At 28.3% G+C, this 23527-nt stretch overlaps 1 protein-coding gene across 5 annotated transcripts in view; it reads left to right on the top strand.

The window, feature by feature from the left end:
- Window positions 1-23527, top strand: part of LOC107449944 (uro-adherence factor A) — a 43906-nt gene that overhangs the window by 3226 nt on the left and 17153 nt on the right. For 4 of the 5 annotated variants that reach the window (XM_043050450.2, XM_043050451.2, XM_043050454.2 and 1 more), the window contains exons 3-12: window positions 2079-2212; window positions 3072-3293; window positions 5310-5419; window positions 9469-9570; window positions 12244-12381; window positions 14769-14852; window positions 16090-16193; window positions 18372-18479; window positions 19286-19343; window positions 20498-20595. In XM_043050450.2, coding sequence (XP_042906384.1) covers window positions 2106-2212; window positions 3072-3293; window positions 5310-5419; window positions 9469-9570; window positions 12244-12381; window positions 14769-14852; window positions 16090-16193; window positions 18372-18479; window positions 19286-19343; window positions 20498-20595 — 1131 coding nt within the window. In that variant the 5' untranslated portion in view covers window positions 2079-2105. Of the gene's footprint in view, window positions 1-2078; window positions 2213-3071; window positions 3294-5309; window positions 5446-9468; window positions 9571-12243; window positions 12382-14768; window positions 14853-16089; window positions 16194-18371; window positions 18480-19285; window positions 19344-20497; window positions 20596-23527 lie in introns of those variants that run through there. The other variant, XM_043050455.2, reaches the window with a different exon arrangement.

Raw genomic sequence — 23527 nt, 5'->3', positions numbered from 1 at the left:
TGAATTATCATCAAAATCTAATTCTAAGAACCTACTTTACTGAGGTGCCACTCTGCCGTTACATCAAAAAAAATTTTATTGGTCAGGCAGGAACTTTGGTTTTGCATAAAAATGTATATGATAACCTCAAAATTTCATTTCTAAATCTTAATTTTCTAAAAGTAATCAGGGGTCTGTTTAGAAGAAATTTGGGTCTGTTAACGGACCCTTCATAAAATATCTTTTCCTAAGAACGGGCCCTTCACAAAATAATTTATCTTTTAATCAGACCCTTCACAATTTTGTTTATCTTCATTATTGTTTTGTTAATCAAATAAACCCTTCCTGTGGGAAATGTACTATTCTAAGAAAATATTTCTACTTTTGCAAACATCGTGTGCACATTTTTAATGATATTAAATGATTTTTTTTTGTAAATAAATAATTGATCAATTTATATATATTCATACAGTTAATTAATAGAATATTATGTAAATAAAAATTAATTTCTGGCAATTTTTTAAATAAAATCTTATAAATTTAAGAATTGTTTAAATTTACTTAATGTGTAACACATTAAAAGTGATACAATACTAAGTTGTGTTATTTAAAATATGTCAATTGAAATTATTAAAAATGTGAGTGATTTTGTTACCATTATTCATCTCAAAATGAATATTCTGTGTTGAGCAGTTTAGGCTAAATACCAAATATTTGTATATTGCATCTCTAATTTAGTAGCAGCAATTGTTGAGCAAAATCTTGTATATATTTATAATTTAAAAACTTCTTGAAGAAGTTTTTAGCAATTTTTGCAATAACAGGACCCTGTTTGAAAGAATGTGACTTAACGCTTATTTTATATTCCCAAATTATGAGTAGTTTATTTCACAATTTTACAAAAACAGGACCTTTCACAAAATGTCTGGATATACCCCTGGTATTAAGTAATGCTTTTGTATCCCATTTGATTGTCAGTCCTTATTTGATAAAGGCATTTGATTTAAAGTTAAGTTTTAATTATCAACTCTAAAATTGCATTTTGAACTACTGAGGACAAGGTTGCTACGCTATTTGGAAAACTGGGAAAAGTCAGAGAATTTGGAAATTGTCTGAAAAATCAGGAAAAGGCAGGAAATTTGACATTTTTGAGCCAAATTTAATTTAAATTATTTTACTTTTTTCCTTCTGCTATTAATTAGAAGAAAAAGAATTGTTTTTTTAAAGTTGAATTTAGTCAATTATTATTACTGTTTGCAACTGAGGATTATACCTCTCAGGGATGTTGCAACTTTTTTTTTCATCACGCCCCTATGATTTTCAGCATATCTGATTCTCTATGGCATGTAAAAAAAAAATTTTAAGCCGTAATAAAGCAAATCTTGTGTCATGGAAGTTGCTTTTTTCTGAATAGTTCATAAATCTATTTGTACAGTTCATTTAAAATGATTTCAACCCAGTCAATATTTCTTATTGTCACAGAATTTTTTAAAGATTTCTTTAAGTAAAAATATTAAGTTTTAATTACAAATTATATAATCCAATTTTAAAATTTTAACAGAATTGGACAGTTAGTACAATTTCTAAGATTTAGTAAGAACTTAATAAATAATGAAATTTTCCAACAGGTATAGAAGGGTCATTCACAAGTTTTCATTCGCAATATTTAATATTAATTTTTGTATTTAATATTTTTGGCAAAGTATAATCTTTATGTCATGCAGTTTTGCAATAAATCAGAAACATATGAATAAACTTTCTTCCCCCCTTCGTCGTGACTGGTTGGATAATTTATGATCTAATGAAATTAAATCACATCACAAAGAGCTTCGGCTGCTTGATTTTTTTATTAAGGATATGCAGCACATCACAGTTCTAAATTAAACATATATAAGAAATATGTATCCAAAACATATTGGCAGCGACGAAATGGTCCTGCTCGGAAGAGAATCCAACCTCTACTACTGTCTCTAGCTTCAGCCTACTCATCCCTTCCTCTCTCTTCTCAGTTACATTTGTTTTCAATCTTTATAATATTTTAAACATTTCTTTACTTCTGTCTAAAAGTGCTCTACTAATTATTTTTTCTACAATTCTAGAAATAAGAAGGTAGTATTTTTAAAGGCATGGGAAAATCTGAACTAGCTTCTATTACAGCATTTGAATGCCGAAGTGTACTAGATTCTATACAAAATGAGTTTGATCAGTTACAGAGAGAAAATACCAATTTAAGGTTTGCCTATAATTATTTTTCTTTCTTTTCTTTTCATGATGGACATGCTTTCATTCATGTAACTAGCTGTAGGACTCAGTATATGCAGGGTATCAGAAATCATGAAAAGTCATGAATTTCGGTATTGAACTAAATTTGTCATGATTTTAACTTTTTTTTAAGAAGAAAAAAAATCAGGGAAAGTCATGGATTTTGGTCGCCGAAAAATCTAATTTTTAAAATGGAATTTCATGGTGTTCCGAATATTTAAATTTGTAACGAAAACCCTACTCACAGTCATATTTTATTAAAATATAAAATGTTTTTATCATGTTCTTTGGAAATTATGGCGTTCTTTCGAAAAATGAAAGGAAAAACATCATTTCTAGAGCGAATTATCTCTTAAAATTCTGTGATTTCAGAATTTTTGTTATTATTTGTTCTGTTTTTTTTTTAATTTCCAAAATGATAACAGAAAAATCAGGAGTATTTCTTTCTTTTCCGATGAACAAGAAAAGTGTCTTTAGCATGTAATTCTGCAGAGAAAAAGAAACTCTTTTTTTCTTACTCTGTTTTTTAAATTTAAAATCTATAACTATGAAGATGTAGAGTATAACAGTTTTGGTTACACCTATCATTTCAATTAATGTTATTAAAATGCTTTTTTAAATTTATTGTTGTGTTTTTGTCGGAGACAATAGTAACTTCGTTAAGTCGTGAAAAGTTCTTGGAATTAGTCATGAATTTGAAAATCTAAAATGTAGCAGATACCCTGCAAATAGTTTGACAGAGATGGGCAGAATATTCTCTACTAGCAAATTTTTTAAAATATTTTACCAATAAAGGCGAGTATTAATGATTTTAATAATTTCTGTTCTAGCAAGCTGCATGAGGAACTGGTTGATTTGATTGCACAGAGGAATGTATGGGCCAAAAAGAAAAGCTTTAATGAAAAAAATTGTGTTATCTGCTGCTTAGCCTTCAATTTATTATTTAAAAGAAAACTACTTTGCCAAAATTGCCAGCTCTGGGTATGCCGATCATGTGCTGCTTGGGATCATTTATCCAATCAATGGTTGTGTAATGTTTGTGAAAAACAAAAGTTAGTATCTTTTCACTTTTTTTTTTCACTAGTTCAACACACATCTGTTTGTTTAATTGGCATATTGAAACCTCACTACAAAATAGACACTACTATACTCGCACAAAACGAACGCCTCTCATTACGGACATACTTTTAATTCCTCTCAAAACTTCTATAAATAAGCCATTATGTACCTTCTCCACAAAGTGAATACTCCCATAGGGGACGTCATTTACCAGCCATGTGATTCTTCCACTAATAATGTTTCAGTGAAAAATGATCTCTCCATGTCCGGTTACGAGAGTGTACATAAGGGGTTACTCATAGAAGATTCACAGGGAATTCAAAATATCTCCGTACTGAGAGGCGTCCGTTTTACAGGAGTGTCCATAACAAGAGGTTTCACTGCATTGATAAGAAAAAAATTTTATATATAATTTTTTTTTTACCTCTTTAAATTTGTTAGATGTTTCCCTTATACTTAATGATAGTCTTTTATTTATCTCAATGTATAGAAAGTTTAAAAAATTAAGAATTTTTTTTTAAAAAAAATATGCATTAAGAAAAAAATTTCAGATAAATTCTTCCAGCAAACACATGCCTGATTTCAGCGCTGAAAAGTTTTCTATCTCTTTAGACCGGATTCCAATTTTTCTAAATTTGAAATATATATATATATATTTGTTTTAAAATTCATGGAAAAAAATATGCAACTTTCTACCATTTTTAAATAATGGAAATTCTTTGCATTGTCCATGACTAAAAATATTAAGCTATTTTACTACTAACCATCATTCTCTTGTCGTTATCCCTTATCTTTGCAAAGAAAGTCAAGAAAATGATATTGCTAGTATGAAATATTTCGGACAGCGGTATCTCTTAATTTGGACAGCGCATGTTATGAAACAAGAATGATGCACGCTTTAACAACACAATAAATACTCTGTATTTAACACAAGTGGGATTTTTTTTAATTGAAAAAAGATAACAAAAATCTAATCATCAAGGTGATCATATAAATCAAATGTTTATTCAGACCACAACAATAATAAAAAGAGAAATTAAAAACCATGTATAAAGCAGTTAAATATTGCAATTCTAAAGGAAAGTTGTGCAATGCAGAAGAAATTTCATAAGAAAATTGAAACCAATCGAAAATTTTAAATAAGCGAACAATGAAAAATATAAAAATGACAACCAAAGCTGACATCGTTACCAGCTCCAGAAGTCATAAAAGCGCATAACCTTTTCTATCGAGAGAGCACGGCAAATATCTAAAAATTGCTCTCTCTGTACCCCAAAGGTTTTGTCAAAAGTTCAGGAAAAGAAATAAAAAATGTGAAAATCAGAAGTAAAATACATAAACATTGTTCAAAAAACCTACTTAAAAATATTCTTAATCTTTCCTCCTTTGGTTAAAAATATTTAACATACTTTTTTTTGAAAAATCACAAAAGACAGTTGTCAGTGCATTCTTTTTGTAAAAATTTCTAAGGGGATCTTAGAAGTTTAGGTGAAATTTTTAAAGTGAAAATTTTACAAAAACTCACATTTCAAATAGCAAAGCTATCAGCAGTTTTTTTTTTTTTTTTTTTTTNTTTTTTTTTTTTTTTTTTTTTTTTTTTTTTTTTTTTTTTTTTTTTTTAGCTAGCTACAGAAACCGCCTTTTTGGTTAAGTCTGTTTTTATTTTGGGCAAATCTCAAGCATTAAATTGATAGATTTTCACTAAAAAAAAAAATTACAGTACATATTACTCTAAATAAATAATCACCAATGTAATTAAACTACTAAAACGAAAGTTTTCATTTTACGTAAATCAATAAGTTTTTAAAAAGATAAGAAATATCAATAAGTTTTTTCCTTTCACTCAATCAAACTTTATTCACAGGGAAATTTTACTTAAATAACTAGCTTTTTGAAAGAATATCTCTATGAATATCTGTTAATATTTTTTTGTGTGAATATGTTTTATTAAATCTATATAATATATTGTACATAATAATGTATGAATAATATATTATATATATCTATAGGCTTCTGGATGCTGCCTCAAGTGACTGGATTTGCAGCCGTATAAAAGCTAATTTTGGAAACTTCAATGCTGCTAAGTCACTGCAAAACTTTTTGAGACATAGAAGAATATGTAAGTTATGTTTTTTAGAAGAATATGTAAGTCCCTTTTTTTTTTTGCCTAGCTGTTTTAAAATAATGAATTTTTAATCGTAAATTATATTTGTAACTAAGAAATATATACTATTAATGAAATTATGTTTGTAAATCGACATCTTATGTACGAAAATTCGATTTTAAAAATGCATTTCAGTATATCAATAATTAAATTAACTTCTTCACTGCTGAAGTAAGAAAGAATATAGAAAAAAAAATATATTTGACAGTTTTGAATTTGTTTTATTGCCATAAGTCATAATATGAAAAACAAAATATGAATTATACTGCCAGGAGGATAATAATTTTAGGTACACATGAATGGACCTCAGGCTTTAACTAAGTGAAAGAACATAAATATTTAAACTGTTAAATTCTACCTAAGGCAGGAACAAACATGCATATTGTTATATTGTGGGCTGTTTAAGTAAAATGATGAAATTATTTATCTAAATTATGTCCCGCAGTGAACTGATTGTTAAGACACGGTTTCCAACAGATCACCGAAGTCAAGCATCATTGGCTGCGGTCAGTGTGCGGGTGGGTGACCACTTGGATCAGTCTGCGTAGGGACCGAGGGTGTGGGGTATTAGTCCTCGTTAAACTGTTCTGCCGTAAAGTGTGATGGCATGTCTTCAGATCATCCTCAGGGATGTTTCCCAGACCGTTGCCAATAGCCCATTGTGCAGTTCTAGTGCGACGTAGATGAACTACAACAACTTATTTAAATTATTTATCTTTTAATTATTTGATTAATTATTTATTTAAGTACAATGCAATACTGCATTAAATCTCAGTTTGAAAGCTATTTTAATCATGAAACCATGCAAAGTAAATAATTATTTAAAAGAATCTAACATCAATTTTAAAAATATATTTAATTCTTGGGGGTAAATTTTCAAAATTGTGGGAAAAAAACACAAAAAGTTAGTTATTAAATGTACAGATGTACATTAATATAAAACAATTATAATATCCATAAAAATATCAGTAAATAGATATAAAATTAAATACTATGAGATTTCACTTGAGTACTGTGCTGTTGTAATGAATCATAAACAACACACATTTATTTCACAACAACAAATACAGTAACGAAATTAAAATACCCGCAACTGGATAGTAATAATCTTGCAAAAAATATAGAAAAACCCGTAACAGGTTAGTATAAACTTCAAATTCAAAAACTATTTTCTAAAAAATCAATAACTCTCTGTTGTTCTAAAAATTGTTTCCTGCTTTTATTTTTAATTTATGTCTTTATATGTTTTGTTTAGTTTATTCATGCTTTTGTTAGCCAGATATTTTTTAACAATATTTTTAGACTTCATACAGTCATAAATTTTGCCATACATGCCTAGTTACACATATGTGCAGCTGTATGTTCTTGACTGTATTATTTTTAAATATTAAGTAAATAGTAATTTGAAAATTTCATATGAATCTCACAATTACTTAGTCAAAAGAAGAAAAAAAAATTATTTTCAGAATAACTAAATTATATAATATTTAAAATTATGTTTTCAAGCATGTGGATTTAGCACCTTTTTTTGAAAATCACTTCTATTTATGGGAAATTCTACCCGACTAACTTGCATGTTTTCCCTGTGGCTGAATCACAGCGACGATGTCGCAGAATGTTACAGAGTTCTCGCCGAAAGAATTTTTCTTTAGAAAGTAAAAAAATTTGGTTTTCTTTTTTCTTTTTTTTAAATTATATTTAAAAGATGCCTTTTTGCGCATTGGAGCGGAAAGAAATGTTCCTAATTTTTTGATTCGTATTTGAGAATAAAGAATATTGAAGCAAAAAATTTCTTTTCTGTAGAAATTTTTTTTCCCTTCCAGAGGGGAAGAAATGATTAATATTAGCGTGAATGATTAATTTTAAAGTGATTTTTTTATTTCGATTTTCTTTTCTTTCACAGATTTTTCATTATTTTTTTATGTGATGATGATTTACGAAATGCAAAAAACGAAATAATTCATGTGTTTTCCTCTTGCAAAATGTGACAATATCGCCTGATATGATTAAAATTAAAAAGAAATATTACATATTCATTAAAAAAAAAAACATGCAATTTTATTTTACCCAAATAGGCTTTTCTTTGTGAATACAATGTTTCTGTTACTTTAAATTTAATTAGTAACATATATATTAGTTATTATTAAAAGTATCTTGCAGAAAGATATTAGTGCTAGAGAGGTTTGTCGCAGAAAGCCCAAACAAATTCTGCCACAGGACATGTTTTGCATCTATTGGAATTCTGAAAAGTTTAAATGTCCATGAGTGATTCATTGAATGTAAAACTATACATTTTCTTATAGCTTGCTTTTAAAAGCTAAGAAGCAAAGATCCACATATGTGAATGAGGACGTTAAAGACATGCTTTAAGATATGAATTGTATGTTGTACTTTATAGCAAATGTCATCCTAATTCCACGAGTGCTACTCTTCAGTCCTGAGAACTGAAATCAGTCTTGAGCTGAATTCCATACTACAACTAATATCTTCCCAATTTGTTTTTTGACTTTTTCAAATAAAATTCTTTTTTCAATTCCTACTATTAGCTCACACTCTCCCTATACCTTGTTCAAATTTTCAAGCGTCAATAAAATACATTTTTTTTGTCCATGAAGGCTTATATTCTGTACAAATCTATCAATTTTCAATAAGTAATCTGCTTAAAATGACAGTAATTAAGGTATGCAAAAAAAGAAGGAAAATGGAAAATGCGGTCCAAATAAACAGCTTTTAACACACAGAATCGCCTAAGGGTTAAAAAAAAAAAAAAAAAAAAAAACTNAGCTCACCCAATTTTGGGTTTACGACTACTCATGTTCAATTCCGTAGCCTTGTAATTTTGAACCCAGTCCAGAAGACAATGGAAGTCCATTGGTCTTCTGGAATGAATGGTCAAGTACAGGGAGAAATGGTTAGCCTAATGACAAGGGGACTCTAACCCATGATCTGTCTGCTACTGAGGATATTTTACATCAGCTCTGTGGTCAGTGCAAGCCGGGTTCAGAATTAGAATTGACCAGTCATCCCTGGGGCTTGAACCCTGTTCACTTCGTTGGCATGGGAATGCTCTATCCCCTGAGCCAGCACTGAGCATTTTTTTATTTTATTTTATAACCGTCGTTGAACAGCCGACCCAATTTCATGGNATGCTCTATCCCCTGAGCCAGCACTGAGCATTGTCAAAAATAAAGATATACAATATCATTCAGATTACTGAATTTCAAAATGTATTACAAATTGTGTAACCAAGTTAAAACATTTGAGCCAGCAAAAAATAATTTAGATAAATTTAAAATTTTTAATTTTTTCTAATGTTGAAGACTAAAATTCTTAATCCAAGATAAAACTTTAGAAATTTACTTCTGATATCAATCGAAATTGTTAACTAGTTGAGGCTGTAAAATGCGTATTAAAGAACATGTTACTGGAAAATTGCATTTGTATGCAACTAAATACAAATAATTAGATTTCATAAGTTTTTGTTATTAATCTGGTCTGTTTTGTAAAAATTAAAGAAATTTTCAAATTTTTTCTATGCATGTAATTTAGTATAAATATTTGATCTAAATTCTTTTTTCTCACAATAAAAAGTAATGTTCAAAGTAATGTTTACAACATTATTTTGAACTTTTATTAATGTTAAGCAGTTCCTTCTAATGACATTGTGTTTGTAAGTATGATTTATAGGTCATTAAATGTGTACAAGTAGCTGTACGCAGTTAATGTATAATAATATGTAGCTGTATACAGTTCATGACATAATAATATGTAATTTAGTATAAATATTTGATCTAAATTCTAAACTTTATTTCTCAACTTGTAAGTATGTTTGCAACGTTGCTTTGAGCTTTTATTAATATTAAACAATTCTTTCTAATGATATTGTGTTTGTAAGTATGAATTATACGTCATTAAATGTGTACATGTAGCTGTACGGTTTTAACTTTAAAGCTTCATTCTGTTTACAGTTTATTTCTATTTTAATATTTTTTATTTTAACCTAGCTGACAGTGAGAATGATTCAGGCTATGGAACCACCAGTGACTATTTTCCTTTGATGAAATTTTTAAGCTCTCAATCTTTGAATAAAGATCTGAAGATGACAGGTACTAAATATTATTAGTTTCATATACATGATGTATGTAGAATTTTTCTTTAGGATAGCTCTTGCAGACTCAATATATCATTTTATTATAAAAAAAATATATGAAAAATATGATATATGATGTTATTTTTAACGTTTTCTAAGTTTCATGATTAATAAGAAGAACAAATCTTTCTCATAAATATTAGTTTAAGCTAAAACTATTTCATGTATACTTTCATTAATTAAAAGTTTGGAAGAACCATTGTTATGCAATTTTGTCTTTAAAATTATTTATAATTTCTTTGTTCAACATCAGCTCTCATACTGTAAAAATAATGAAATTTCCAACTGAGTTCAGAAACCACCCTTACAAACTGAACCTAAGTCTGCTTAAACTTACCTCTGATTAGAATTATGAAAAATAAAAATTTAAAACAATGTATAACATAACGTTCAACATTTTATCAAGAGAAAAATAAGGCTAATTTTAAGACTAGCTTTTAAATAATTTTGTTATCATTTAAATCATCTTTTAATATTCCTAAAAAAATCATAGTAAACATTGATTATTAGTTTTAGACTTACTTACTGTCATTTATTCAAGTATTAATCTTTAAAAAAAGTTAAATGTATTAATGCATTAATATAATATGTAATTTAATACTACTAATGTTAAAGTAATATAAAACTATGAAAAATAAAAATTTTACATTTAATGACTTCAAGAAAATTAAGGAACTAACTTAATGTTTAGAAAAAACTCTGATTTTATAATGGCCAATTCAAGTTGTTATAGACAATATACAATATTTTCCTGTGAACAAATTTTCGATTAAAATTTTGTGGATGAAATTAAACCCTGTGTAATAGGATTAAAAGTTATTAAGTTTTATGCAAAACAACATAAATTTTATCCTTTTAAGGTTTCTATCTTGGAGCAATTTAAATGTCTATCTTCAAATTTTAAAAAAGAAATTTCAAAATGTACGAAAAAAAGTCAGATAATTAAAATTCAATTTCTCAGGAAATATTTGAATGATTTGTCTCAAATTTTGTATTTTGCCATATAAAATTAGCTCCTTTAAAATGATGCATGAAATTGTATACCTTATAATTCAATTTTTTTTACCATTCTTAAATAAAATAATAACTATTTACTAAAAGTTATAGTTTGCATGGAATTATCTCTGGAATAAAGAATTTTATAATTGTGTCCTAAAATGTTATAATTTGTTTCAAAATTTCTCAAGGCATAGTGAAATATGCAAAAAAAAGTAAAATTAATGTTAAGGGGTCCAAACGTTATAGCGCTCTCCTGACCAAACTATTGGAACCATATTTCCTATATTGCGGCTAACCTCTATATTCAGAAATTGAATTCCACCTAGGATTGAGTCCTGGCACATGAAAATCTGATCATTAGATCAAAAGTTATTCCGGGTGGTTCTTTTTGTGTGTGCTGTATACCTTAAACTTTTGTTTAAATGAATTAGATAAACACTATATATTTCTTTGTCATTGTACTTCTGATTACTGATAGCTAGTTTTAAAAGTTTGTGTGTGCTAACAAAAATACAAATGCATATTTGTGCACAATAACATGGCCAAAAACACTATATTCTGATATTTAAAACCCTACATATTTGCCAGGGGTGGCGTAAATATCCTCTTCCTTTTGATCATTGATTTGATAAATTAATTTTATCTTTATTTTCTTCCTGGAATCAATGTTTGAAGTAAGATGTTTTTTTTTATATGAATTTTTTATACTATGCAGAATGGAAAACAAATGTCAGAGGACTGTCCAGACATTTTGTGAAAGATCCTGTTTTTGTAAAATTGTGAAAAAATTACTCGTAATTTGTGAATATAAAATAAACGTTAAGTCACATTCTTTCAACCAGGGTCCTGCTTTTATGAATTTCTGCAAATAGGGTCCTGTTATTACTAAAAACTTTTTCAAGGAGTTTTTAAATTGTAAAAAGATACAAGATTATGCTCAACACTGTAAAATTATAATTTAAAAAAGTTAAATTTTCAAAAATAAACAGCAATTGCTGCTACTAAATTAGAGATGCAACATACAAATATTTGGTATTTAGCCTATACTGCTGAACGCAGAATATTCATTTCGGACGAATAATGAAAGAAGCGTCCGCAGAAGACAAAACTTAATTCATTTACATCCATCTATCTTNCCCCTGGGAATTGTTTATTCGATTATTAACAAAACACAAATAGATAACAAATAAGATAAACAAATTTGTAAAGGGTCCGTTTTTATGAAAAGATATTTTGTTAAGGATCTGTTAATGGACCCAAATTTCTCCTAAACAGACCCCTGAATGTTCTGCTAAATTTATTGTTTTCTTATTGTTACTACTAATAGTGCTGTCGGATAATAGTTTATTCGTTTTTATGTGATTTCAGCCCATGACTAAACTATATTTTATTAAAATGTGTCTCAGTTCAGAAGAAAATCAGCCAAATCTGAAAATTTTCTTAATTTTGAACACTGGGATCCTTAGTAGAACCAGGTAGTTTGATACATGTATTTTAAGTAGGCGAGAGTAACTGAGAAATTATAGGTACTTTTTATTGGAAAAATTATATAAAAACTGGTTTTAAAGCTTTATTTTCTTAAACTCTTCAATAAAATACCTAACTGTTTTCCTCATATCTTTATCTGAAGGGGATTGTGAAGAGGAAACAGGGGATGAAGAAGAATTGCATGAAATTCAAGATAGCATTGAAACAATATTGGAAGGTCTTTTAGGTGGTGTCCTTGGGGATGCTTTTGTAGATCAACTATATCCAAACTCTATACTTTGTAAGTATTCAATAAGTGGATACATTTTGTATACATAGAATAGGATACTATTTTCTTTCTCTTTGACAAAAGTTATTACTCTCTTTAGGGTGTTTGAAAAGTATAGAAATTGCCAATTTTTTTAAAATGTGCATCACATCAAAGATTTTAAAATATGCATGTGAAATGTTTTCAAAAGATGTTTTCAGAGATTCAAATTCTATCCTCACCCTGCTGTTTGGTGTTTTTAGACAAGATTTTCAAAATATCAAATACATAATTTATTTTATTTTTTTGGTCTCAAGATCTCTATTTTGGGCGATTTGCATGAGCTATGAACCAAAATGTAAAAATTTATTTGCAAACTTTGCTTACTTTTTTCTAGAGAATGTAGTTCGGTAATAAAAAATATGGCAGTACCTATTTAAGATTTTGAAGTTGCCTCCACCCCAGTCCTGTGATTAGGGTAGCCAAATTTTGAATAATTCAGGGCATCTTTTAAAAATATTTCACTCGTGGATATTTGATCTAATGAGTGTTATCCAGGGGTGATTGTATTCCGGATGTACCCCGGAATACCGGGTTTTTCGCATCATCTCTCCAGGTCTAGAAACTTGGAGCAGGGCATGTGTTATTTTTTTTATTTATTTATTATTTTTAAGAATTCCGCATATCTTAAGGCAATTGATTAGCGGACTTCTGCAAATCAAAACTTATAATCGACCGAAATTTTCTCCACAATCAACAATCTGAAATGTAAATTTTGAAACCTTAGCTAAATTGCATTAACAAACCAGGTGACTCTTCTGCAATTTGCCTTTCTTTTTTTTTTTTTTTTTGTATTGCAATTCATATTCACGCACTTTTAATATCGAACATCAGTCCGATATTGACCTGATTTAAATCATTCATTTTGAACTGTATTCAGGCAATTTAAAAATCTTACATCTCAATTCATATTCGCGATGTTAAAAAATCCAACATCGTCATGTGTATTTACATGTTTTTTAAATCAATATCGCGATTCGAATTGAAATCTCAATGTCGCTAGTCATATTCACATAGTCTGAAAATCATGTATCACGATTGGTATTTACGTATTTCAAAATTCCTATATTGCTATTTGTATTATCGCTTTCCTAAATCCAATATTGTGATTTTGTGTTCTTAAAATGCAATAGCGCGATTCTTGTAAGAACTAAATTTTTTCTTAAATTAGTTACTATAAAAGTGTGTTTCATTGAAAATTTATTTAATCATTAATATTAGCTCAAAAAATTACATTAAATATGAATAGTATATAAATTGATATCTTGTTATCGGGTTTTTGCTCATAAAATTTTCAGGGTTTTTCACTTTATGTCACAATCACCCCTGGTTACCTTTTCCGAATTATACCATTATCCTGTATATCATACATTATACAAATATGTATTAAGATACTAACTTTTTTGGTGCAGATTTTAAGGTGTGGATGTCTTTTCGAGTTTTTTAAAATGTATTGTTTTTATGAATTTTAAATAAATATTTCTAGCCACCAGCTGTGTGTTCGCCTAAACAAACTTACTACTTAGCATGAATTCTCTGAAGTTCTACGTTTACCTTTTGGCGATATTCTTCTGAATCCTTGGCATTACTTTAAATACAAATCAGAAGGGTTAAAACCAATTAAAGTGTGACAAAATATCTTGAATGTGCAAGAATATCATAAAACTAAAAAAATTTGAAATTTGGGCTTCTAGGTGTTACTCATTTGATTTTACAATTTATTTAATTGGTATTACAATTTAAGCAGAAGGAATTTTCAAGATATTTTGGCTATTATGAGTTATAGGTTTCAAGTTATTGGTTTTAAAAATAATAATGATGTTGGCAAAACTAGTGGAGAGCAAAATCTGTTAATGAAGATAATGTGTGAGCTTTCATTCCTGTGCATTATATGATTCATTTTGGCTAACTCTAGTTCAATGAGAATTATATCAAATGTTTTGATAGTGCTCAAAAATAAACAATTCTTGTTTGTTTGTTTTTTTTAAGATAGAAAATTTTGTTTTGAAAACTTAGGGAACCATAATTAGTGAATTATGTATGAGCTTACTTAATGAAACAAAAATTTCTAACGGAATATAACTTGATGTGTTGCCAAAAACTACTTTAAACTTCTAATTCCAATTTTAAAAAAACTATTCTCATATCTTCGAAGTTTTGTAAAATTCAACCAAATGCTACTGAAATTTACAATTTCTTTCTGATTTATATAAGGGAAGTGGGTTTATTATTTATTTCAATTCTTCTTGAAATGTAAGATTTATCTTAATGAATAAATTCTGAAAAAAAATGCATTTCTCATCATTTATTAATTAGAATTTGATTTGTAAAAAAGTATTTTCTGCTCTTTTTTTTATCAGATTTAAACTTGTTTTCTGAATACCAACCTAAACTTGTTAAAGTTATAGAAGATTTATCAAGAGCTCTACAAAAGGCTCTTCACAGTAAGTAGTAAATGTTTCCTATTGTAAGCGCTTTTATAGAATTTGTAGTAACAGCGGCTCAATTGAAACTTATTAAGGAAATAATATGAACTTATAAAGAAAACTCCAAAATGAAACTTAAAAATTTTATTACATATTAGGAAAAATAGAATTTAAACAATCTTAGGCCAGACAACCTTATGCGTTGCCAATCAGAATAGGATTAACTCCTTTTAGGAAGGAGGCAGCACCATCTCTTAATTAACACAAATAATAGACAAAATGGTGTACTCTGATATTACGGAATTCCTTAAATCTGTGCTAGATTGTATACAGTTTAGAGTAGGGTGGTATTTTATTCATAATCTTTACCACACTGTCAGCTAGTAACACTAATGTCACTAGTGTATCTATCACTACAAAAATATAATTCCAATTCACTAGTATGTAAGACATGTTAACTCGATTCTATGGTGCGGTACCTTTTCATAGACGGAGGTTAATGTTGTTGATAATTCCTTTCCACACATTGGTGACCTGGACGTGATGGGAATACGTCTACCTTGGCAGAAACATCCACTACGAATTGAACATGCCTACCTTGACAGAAACTCCCACTTCAATTTGAACACTCCTACTTCGATGGATGATCTGCATTCAACAGTTGACTTTCTACTTGTGACTTCGATATTGTCTACCTCCTTGCACTGTTGCTACTCGGTCTCGATCACACACAACATATACATACCACTGCTAAAGGCAGCACAAGTGCAACCACAAACTTGAACTTAATACAGTTCTCTTGATAAGCTCTCAAAAGTATGGTGATCTTAATACAGCTCTCCTGGCTTCTCACAAAACAGCAATAAATCAACTAGTGATATCCCGTTCATCGAATTCTATCACAGATAAAATTCTGGTGGCAGAGTACTGTACTGTGTCTACCATTACAAAAATACAATTCCAATTCACTATCATATAAGACGTGTAAACTTAATTCTATATTGGAGTACTGTTTCATAGATGAATGTTGACGATACATTGACAATAACTTCTCTCCCCACATGGACCTTACTTTGTTTTTTTCTTTGCTGGAGACCTTTTTTGCAGCTTGATAACATGACCTAGGGTACATTACATGGAATTTGGTAACATCTTCCGTTTGATATAACACTCAAGTTTCATCTTGTGCCTAATGCACATACCAATAACTTAAGAAACTTCTACAATTTTTTTGTGAGTTATTTGAATTTTTCAGATTTACCAAATGAGAATGGCATCACTCCTACTACAGCTCATGCTGCACTTAAAAGTGTTATTGCTGCTCTTGTCGATGAGTGTCAAGATATTCCTTGTCTGGAGGTAAGTTTTAAGTTTCATTGTTATTTTTGGGCAGGTTTTAAAGGTTATTTTTGGTTCCAGGAACAACTTGAAGAAAAATGGAGTAGTTTTAAAGTACTTGATTCTAAACAACATCCTTTCCCAAGAAGAAAATTTTTGGCGGTTTCCTTTGATGTACCTGCATGAATATGTTTGTCACCATCATAAGGTCTCATCAAGCTCCATCATACTTTTTTGATGGTACAGTATAGAACCCGTTATCCGGAAATCGGAAAACCGGAACGAAATTCGATACATTTTCCCGACATTTTTTTTAAAAAATGTTTTTTTCCTCATAAGATTTTAGGATTTTTCTTTCTTTTTTGAAAGATGTTCACCTTACCATCATTTTGGAAATAATCATTAGTGTATTACTTAATCGTTTTTTCTTCTTTTTAAGATTATTTCCAAAAAAAAAAATTTTTTTTTAGTTGGGTTCAACCATAAAAAAAACTGCTTTTTGTAGCGATTCAGAAAACCGGAAAAATCAGTTATCCGGAATAGCGATGGTCCCAATCGTTCCGGATAATCGGTTCCCTACTGTATCATCCAGGGCTCGAAAAAACTCAGAAATTTTACTCGTCCCCAAGGACGGATTGTCCAACAATGTACCCGTCCTCTTTTGAAACTAACCCGTAGCTTCTAAATAAATAAAAAAATAATTTTCTCTTATTTATTACAAACATTTATATAAATTGCACAATGAATATATAGTTACTAGGTTTACATTATACAATAATAAAAGAAATACTAGATTACTAATAGTAACCAAGTATTTCTTTTATGAAAAAAAAAAAAAAATTATGAAATAATTTAAATGGCAAAGGTCAAGACGGGAAAATGGCCATCCTCGCGAGCGTCGGATTCGAGAAATTCGTTGTCCACGGGGAATTTTTGACCGCCGACGATGGGTGGTTTTTAGAGCCCTGGTATCATCATAACTGAACACAACTCGTGTTAGATATTAGCAGGGTAACCGCGCACCTGGAAAGTCATGGATTTCGGTATTGAACGAAATTTTTCATGATTTTTACTTTTTTTTCTTTCTTTTTTTTAAATCATGGATAGTTATTGGTTTAGGTTGCAGAAAAATCTCATTTTTTAAAATGGAATTTACCACCCCAATTTCAAAGTGTTCCGAATATCTGCATATGTATCAAAATTCCCACTCACAGTCACATTTTATTAAAGTATAAAATGTTTTTAAAATATAATATTTTATTTCCATTTATCCATTTTATTAAAATATAATATTTTGTGGAATATTTTAATTTATGTTAAGAAATACACGCTTTTCGTTGACAAAAATTACATTTGAGTTGTGATTTCTAGACAAATGTTTGTGAGTAGTGTGTCCCTCATGCATGTTTATGAATCTAGGTTTATATCTGATTTACGCTTATTACTACTAAGTTTCATGTTGGTTTTTAATCATTAAATTATATTTTCTTTGATAGTTGATTACCCAAATCAAAATTCTTGATGGTCCTATCAAAAAATTTTGATGCTTAATGTTGGTTTCAGTGAGATTCATGATAATCCGACATCAATTGATAGTAACTATCATCCAACATTTAACATTATCTATTCATGATTTTTGTTATGCCAACAAACTTCTATCATTCCATGATGGAAAATGCTGCTTTAATACTATGATGGTTAGCCATCAAGAGAAGTTTGATTCTCATGGACCAACAATCCATGACAGTCTATGGTGGTTCCAACTATACATTTCCATGATTGTTTTAACGGGAATTGTTGGTTCTCACTAACATACTATCAAATCAATTGTTTTTATTATTATTATTATTTTGAAACATTATAAATCAGTCCAAATTCCTACATTGGGATGATGGTGATTCATGATCGTTCCGATTTCTAAGAAACTATGGTGGAAATTTCTAATAGTTCAACATGAACAAACCATCAAAACAAGTTGCTCTTATGTTGGACCATCATAATTCAGTCCGAATTCCCACATTGAGGTGATAGTTATTTATGCTGGCTGTTATCAAAAAATATAATGGTCATGATGAAATTATTGATCAATATTATGTTGGACCATCAATTGAAAACCATCAAAAATATTTGCTTGTGTATAGTTAAGTTGCGACTTGCAATAGACTGTATATTTATTTAGAAATATGACTTTATTTGTAGTCCACACCTGAAGAAGAAGATTCTATGAGTCAACAGATGCAGTCTCTCAGCTTTACACATGTGATGTCCTCTTATGAAAGTCTCATTGCTGCTGCTGTAATAAACAAGGTAAAAATTGCAAATGCTTATATAAACTGGCATTAAACAAATTCATTCAAAAAATTTAAGTAGTTCAGCATCAATTCCCTCTTTTTGGAACATTTCCAAAGAAAATAGCAGGACACGTAACATTTTTTAAAAGCCATTAAAGGTGCTTTTTTTTATTCAGGGTTTGTAAAAAGTGCTTAATTTTCTATCTTTTAAAAAGAGATATTTTCTTTGCCATGTCAATTATCGTTCTAAATTACAAAAAATGCATGATTTTTCACACTTTCCTCTTCAATATTTGAAAAACTAGTTATTTAATCGTGATAATGTAAAGTTTTTTAAAACATTTTTGAATTTTATTGATTTTATGTTTACAAATTAAAAACTTTAAACGATAGGAAAAGTTATTTTTATAATTCCACAAATCCTAACTATGATTTTTTTTTTTTTTTTGGAAAGGGATTCTTAAAAGGTGCTTATTTTTTATTGAAAAGTCTGATTATACGCCCTGCTTTTTTCATTCTGTCGTGGGTCAAAAATCTGAATAATTTGTCCAAAAAAAAAATTTTGTTTATTTTGATGGCTTTTTTTTTTTTTTTTTTNTTTTTTTTTTTTTTTTTTTTTTTTTTTTTTTTTTTTTTTTTTTTTTTTTGCTCAATTTTATAGCTTAAAATATTTTTTTCACTAATTATTAAGCCTATTTAAGGTCTATCTCACAAATCATTCAGATTTCATCTTAGTTCCTGAAATTATATTCTGATGTAAATTATTTGTTTTGGTGTGTAGATTTTCAAAATTTTATTTAATCTAAGTGTTTTTACTTCTAGGTTGTTGAGGAGAGCCAATCTAAATTCAAAAGCTGTGCTTACACGGAATCAAAACAAGGTTTTACTATTTAAGTCGTTATTTATAACTCCTTACCTTATCTGACAATTCTCATCTCTGTACAATTTTCAACTTTGTTTAGGAAATTTAATCAATCTTAAAATAATTAAAGTATGTAACTGATTAATTTATAGTTGTATACTACTTGCATGACGCCCGGTGGCTGAGCGGTAGCGCTGTCATGCCACAGGTCCCTGGTTCGATCCTCGGGCCGGGCAAAGTTGACTCAGCCTTTCATCCCTTCAGTGGGTCGATTAATGAGTACCAAGCATACTTGGGAACTAAACACTGGGGGTTCCGCGTTCGGCTGACCACCTGACCAGAACATCTGCTCCTGCATCCCAGAACCTAAGGTCAAGAAAACTGAGATGGGCACAATAGGCCTTGGCCCTCTATGGGTTGTCGTGCCACTGAGTTTAGTCCTACTTGCATAGGATCTTTTTCTTTTCTTAACAGTAATCTGCACATCAACATTTTCCTATTTTTCCCTTAGCTGTGTCCATATATTTTTACTTAGCTGTGTCCATATATCGATCTACGACATCATAGTTTCATGTTTGGCATGAATTCATTTTTCTCACTGATTTAAAAAAAGGGTCACAAAAGTCACAAAGAATCTGGATCTTTTAAAGGAGGTCACAATTTTTTTTTTATTTATTTATTTCAAGTGCTTCCGGAAGTGATAATTCAAATTCAAAATGTTTGTGTTGTAATAACATCATATTAAAAATCATGTGAAAATTTATGAATAACTGCCAAATAAACACTTTAAAAGCAGTTAGGGCTTATACCTGAGTCTTTGCAAACTGAGCATATGAAAAGTCATAACTCGAACTTGAAGTTAGCGTGTGAAAATCACATTGTATAAAAAAAATATCAAAATTTGAAAAACTGTTGAAATGTCTGAAAAACGATAAATAACTGGAAAATTACCCGATGTACATTGTGAACCGATAGTGCCAAAGTTCAGTATTTATAAGTTCATATTGCATAGTTTTGAGTATTCATGTTATAATGATCATAAGTTATAATGTCCTTAATTCTTTGAACCACAGGGGTAATTATATCAAGTATTGACTGTATTTTTTCCCTTGTATAATCTGTAACTTTTTAGCTGATATACAAACCAATCTAATATTTCAAACTTTTTTCAGAAATTGAAAATTATGCTAGTGATTTCCATTTGGATAATGAAAAGTCATTTGACAATATGTTGAATTCCACTCCGTTTGATTTGCCTGTGAAATGCGTGGTGAGTAATAGTCATTATCTATAATAATTAATCTAGATAACTATCTATAATAATTAATCTAGATAATCTATAATTAACTAATTATTAAATAATAATTATCTATCAGTTACATAAAAACATTTGTCAAATGGCACATGTTTTTAATAACTGATAGATAATTACTATTATTTATTTATTTATTTTGATTGACTCAACCTTGCACTCTTTAAAATTAAAAATTGTTTTTGTCAATCATCAACTCCAATCCATTGTATTTTAATATTACTGATGCTATATTTCATGAAATTTAAATCTTTGAAGTCTCAATGTAAAATATCCACAATGGCAAAAAAATATTACATATTTGTATCAGAGATGAATCCGCTGTGTAAAAAATATGGATTTTTCGCTAACTGCATTAGGGAAATTTCCCAGAAATACAAGGTCCAGAAGTTTCAAGAAATCACATTAATGTATAAAAATCTTGTATATTTTATTTAAAAATATTAGAACTAAAATTTATACTTGGCATCTCTCTAATTTGTAAATATTTTTTTCTAGTAGAATAATAAACCTGATTAGGGATAAAAGTAAACCAATACATAATTATTAGTGATGGGGCCGAATACCGAATATTCGACCAAATTTTAGGCCGAATACTTACTTTTTAAAAATTTCTCTTTTGATTGTAATTTTGTAATTAAGTAATTTTCAAATTTTAAATTAAAAATGAAATAAATATTAACAATATTGCTTTTTTAATCTTTGTATATTTAAAAAAATTTTAACTTGATTTATTTTTTGTAATAATTTAAATATCTTGATGCCAATAACAAGGCAATATGGCTTTTATAAATTTAAATAATTAATAATAGCATATTTTAGTTATAGTTATACTTGTAATTTATATGCTATTTTATTTAAAATAAGAACTCATTACTACTGTTAAATGTATTCTTAACTTTCTTTTTAGTCAGAAAAATTATTAAAACCCAGAAAATTAAGAACTTTTTAAAAAGTTTCACTTTTGAAATTTTAATTTTGTAATTAAATAATTTTCAAATTTTAAATTAAAAATGAAATAAATATTAAAAAATTTGCTTTTTTAAACTTTCTATATTTTAAAAAAAATTTAACAACTTGATGTATTTTTTGTAATATTTTAAATATCTTGATGCCAACAATAAGGCTTTCACAAATCTAAATAATTAATAATAGCATATTTTAACTAATTATACTTGTAATTTATATATTTTATTTAAAATAAGAACTCATTACTACTGTTAAATGTATTTTTTAATTATTTTTTTGGCCAGAAAAATTATTAAAACCCAGAAAACTAAAAACTTATATGTCAATTTTTTAAAATCATTTAACAGATTAATTTTCTTTAATTCAGGATGTTAAGTTATTTACATTAAAATATAAATATTCTTCACTTCTACTTACTACCCAGTGAGACATAAAATTTTAATTGCCGATTCAGATAGTATTCACACTTCTATTTAACAAACTATATATATTTGTATTTTAATGTAAAAGATTCCAATGCTTGTTTAAATATATATGATGATAAATTTGCAACAAGAAAACGTTTTTATTTATGTAACATTATTAAATACACTTATGTATTATACAACTTAAATTGAGTAAATGTTAGATTTTCTAATAATTAATGCAGTGAAATGTAACTCTGCAATATTCATGATTAAATATATTTAAAAGCACATTTAAAAAAATATCTTTCTTTATTATTATGAATTTATTCAGCCAAATATCTAATAATATTCATATTCAGCCGAATAACTTCAGTATTCGACTAGGCCGAATATTTGTTACATCCCTAATAATTATTCATTTAAATTATCAATGAATTAAATTTATGAAGACATTAAGTTTTTGAAGTGCCTCATTAATAATTTGACTTGAGAAATTTTCTGGATTTTTGAGTTGGACTCACAATCACCCTCGTCTTAATCATAAGTATCTTGTCTTAAAGGGGGTAGGGAAGGAATAAATTATTTATTTTCTCTGTGTGCCAGAAAGAATCAGTGGTTCTCTGAGTAGCTGTTGTCAATCAAACTAAAAGGAGTTGCAGACTTAGGTAAAAGTAGACGCAAAATCTCAATTTAAAAAAATTATAACTAAAACTTTCTGCAAGCAAATTATTGACTCTTGTAACTAGTTTCAACTCTTTTTTTTTTGCCACCTAATTCTGACAAAATTTGTTATAAAATTACTAAATTTATTAAAAGGTATTCTTATTTCTATTTTATTAAGTATTTTAAAAAAAGGCTGAACTCCAAAATACATGTGTTCTATCTAAACCACATACCGAAATTTCACACTTAAAATACAAGAACAAATAAGTAGGAACCAGGAGGAAAATAAATAAGTAAAAATGGTGAAGTGAAAATACAAATTTTTAATTGGAATTCTAAAACAGCTAACATACAGCTATTTTTTATTTAATATTAAAGTTAAGCTGTATCGAATAACTTTTTAACAATCCAGAAATTCGGACAACATGTGATAGCGATAGTCCTAAGCATTCTGAATTATTAGTTTTCTACTGTATAAATACATACCTGCCAAGTCTCCTGTTTTTTTTTTTTTTTTTTTTTTTTTTTTTTTTTTTAGCAGCAAAAACTGTATTTTTATACTATCTCCTGTTTACCTGCATATTTTCATATTTCTCTGTACTTGTTGAAGAAATTTTTAAAAAAATTGCCAATAAAATATCCGCTAATGGCAAAAATACTTCTCTTTTTCCTCAACAGATGGTGATATTGCCAGTACTACAGTATATTGAGTGTTTATAGTTTAAGTAATTATAAATATGTAATAGTTTAAAAAAATCTTTTAATTAAGATTTATATGCATATTTTTACTTCGCTGAATCTAAGGGATTTTATTATTTTAAATTTTGACTTGCATGATGTATAAAAACTTT

Source organism: Parasteatoda tepidariorum, chromosome 1 (assembly GCF_043381705.1).
Source record: "Parasteatoda tepidariorum isolate YZ-2023 chromosome 1, CAS_Ptep_4.0, whole genome shotgun sequence".
NCBI lineage: Eukaryota > Metazoa > Arthropoda > Arachnida > Araneae > Theridiidae > Parasteatoda > Parasteatoda tepidariorum.
The sequence above is the reverse complement of the archived record's forward strand: the minus strand, read 5'-3'. Positions and strand labels throughout refer to the sequence as shown.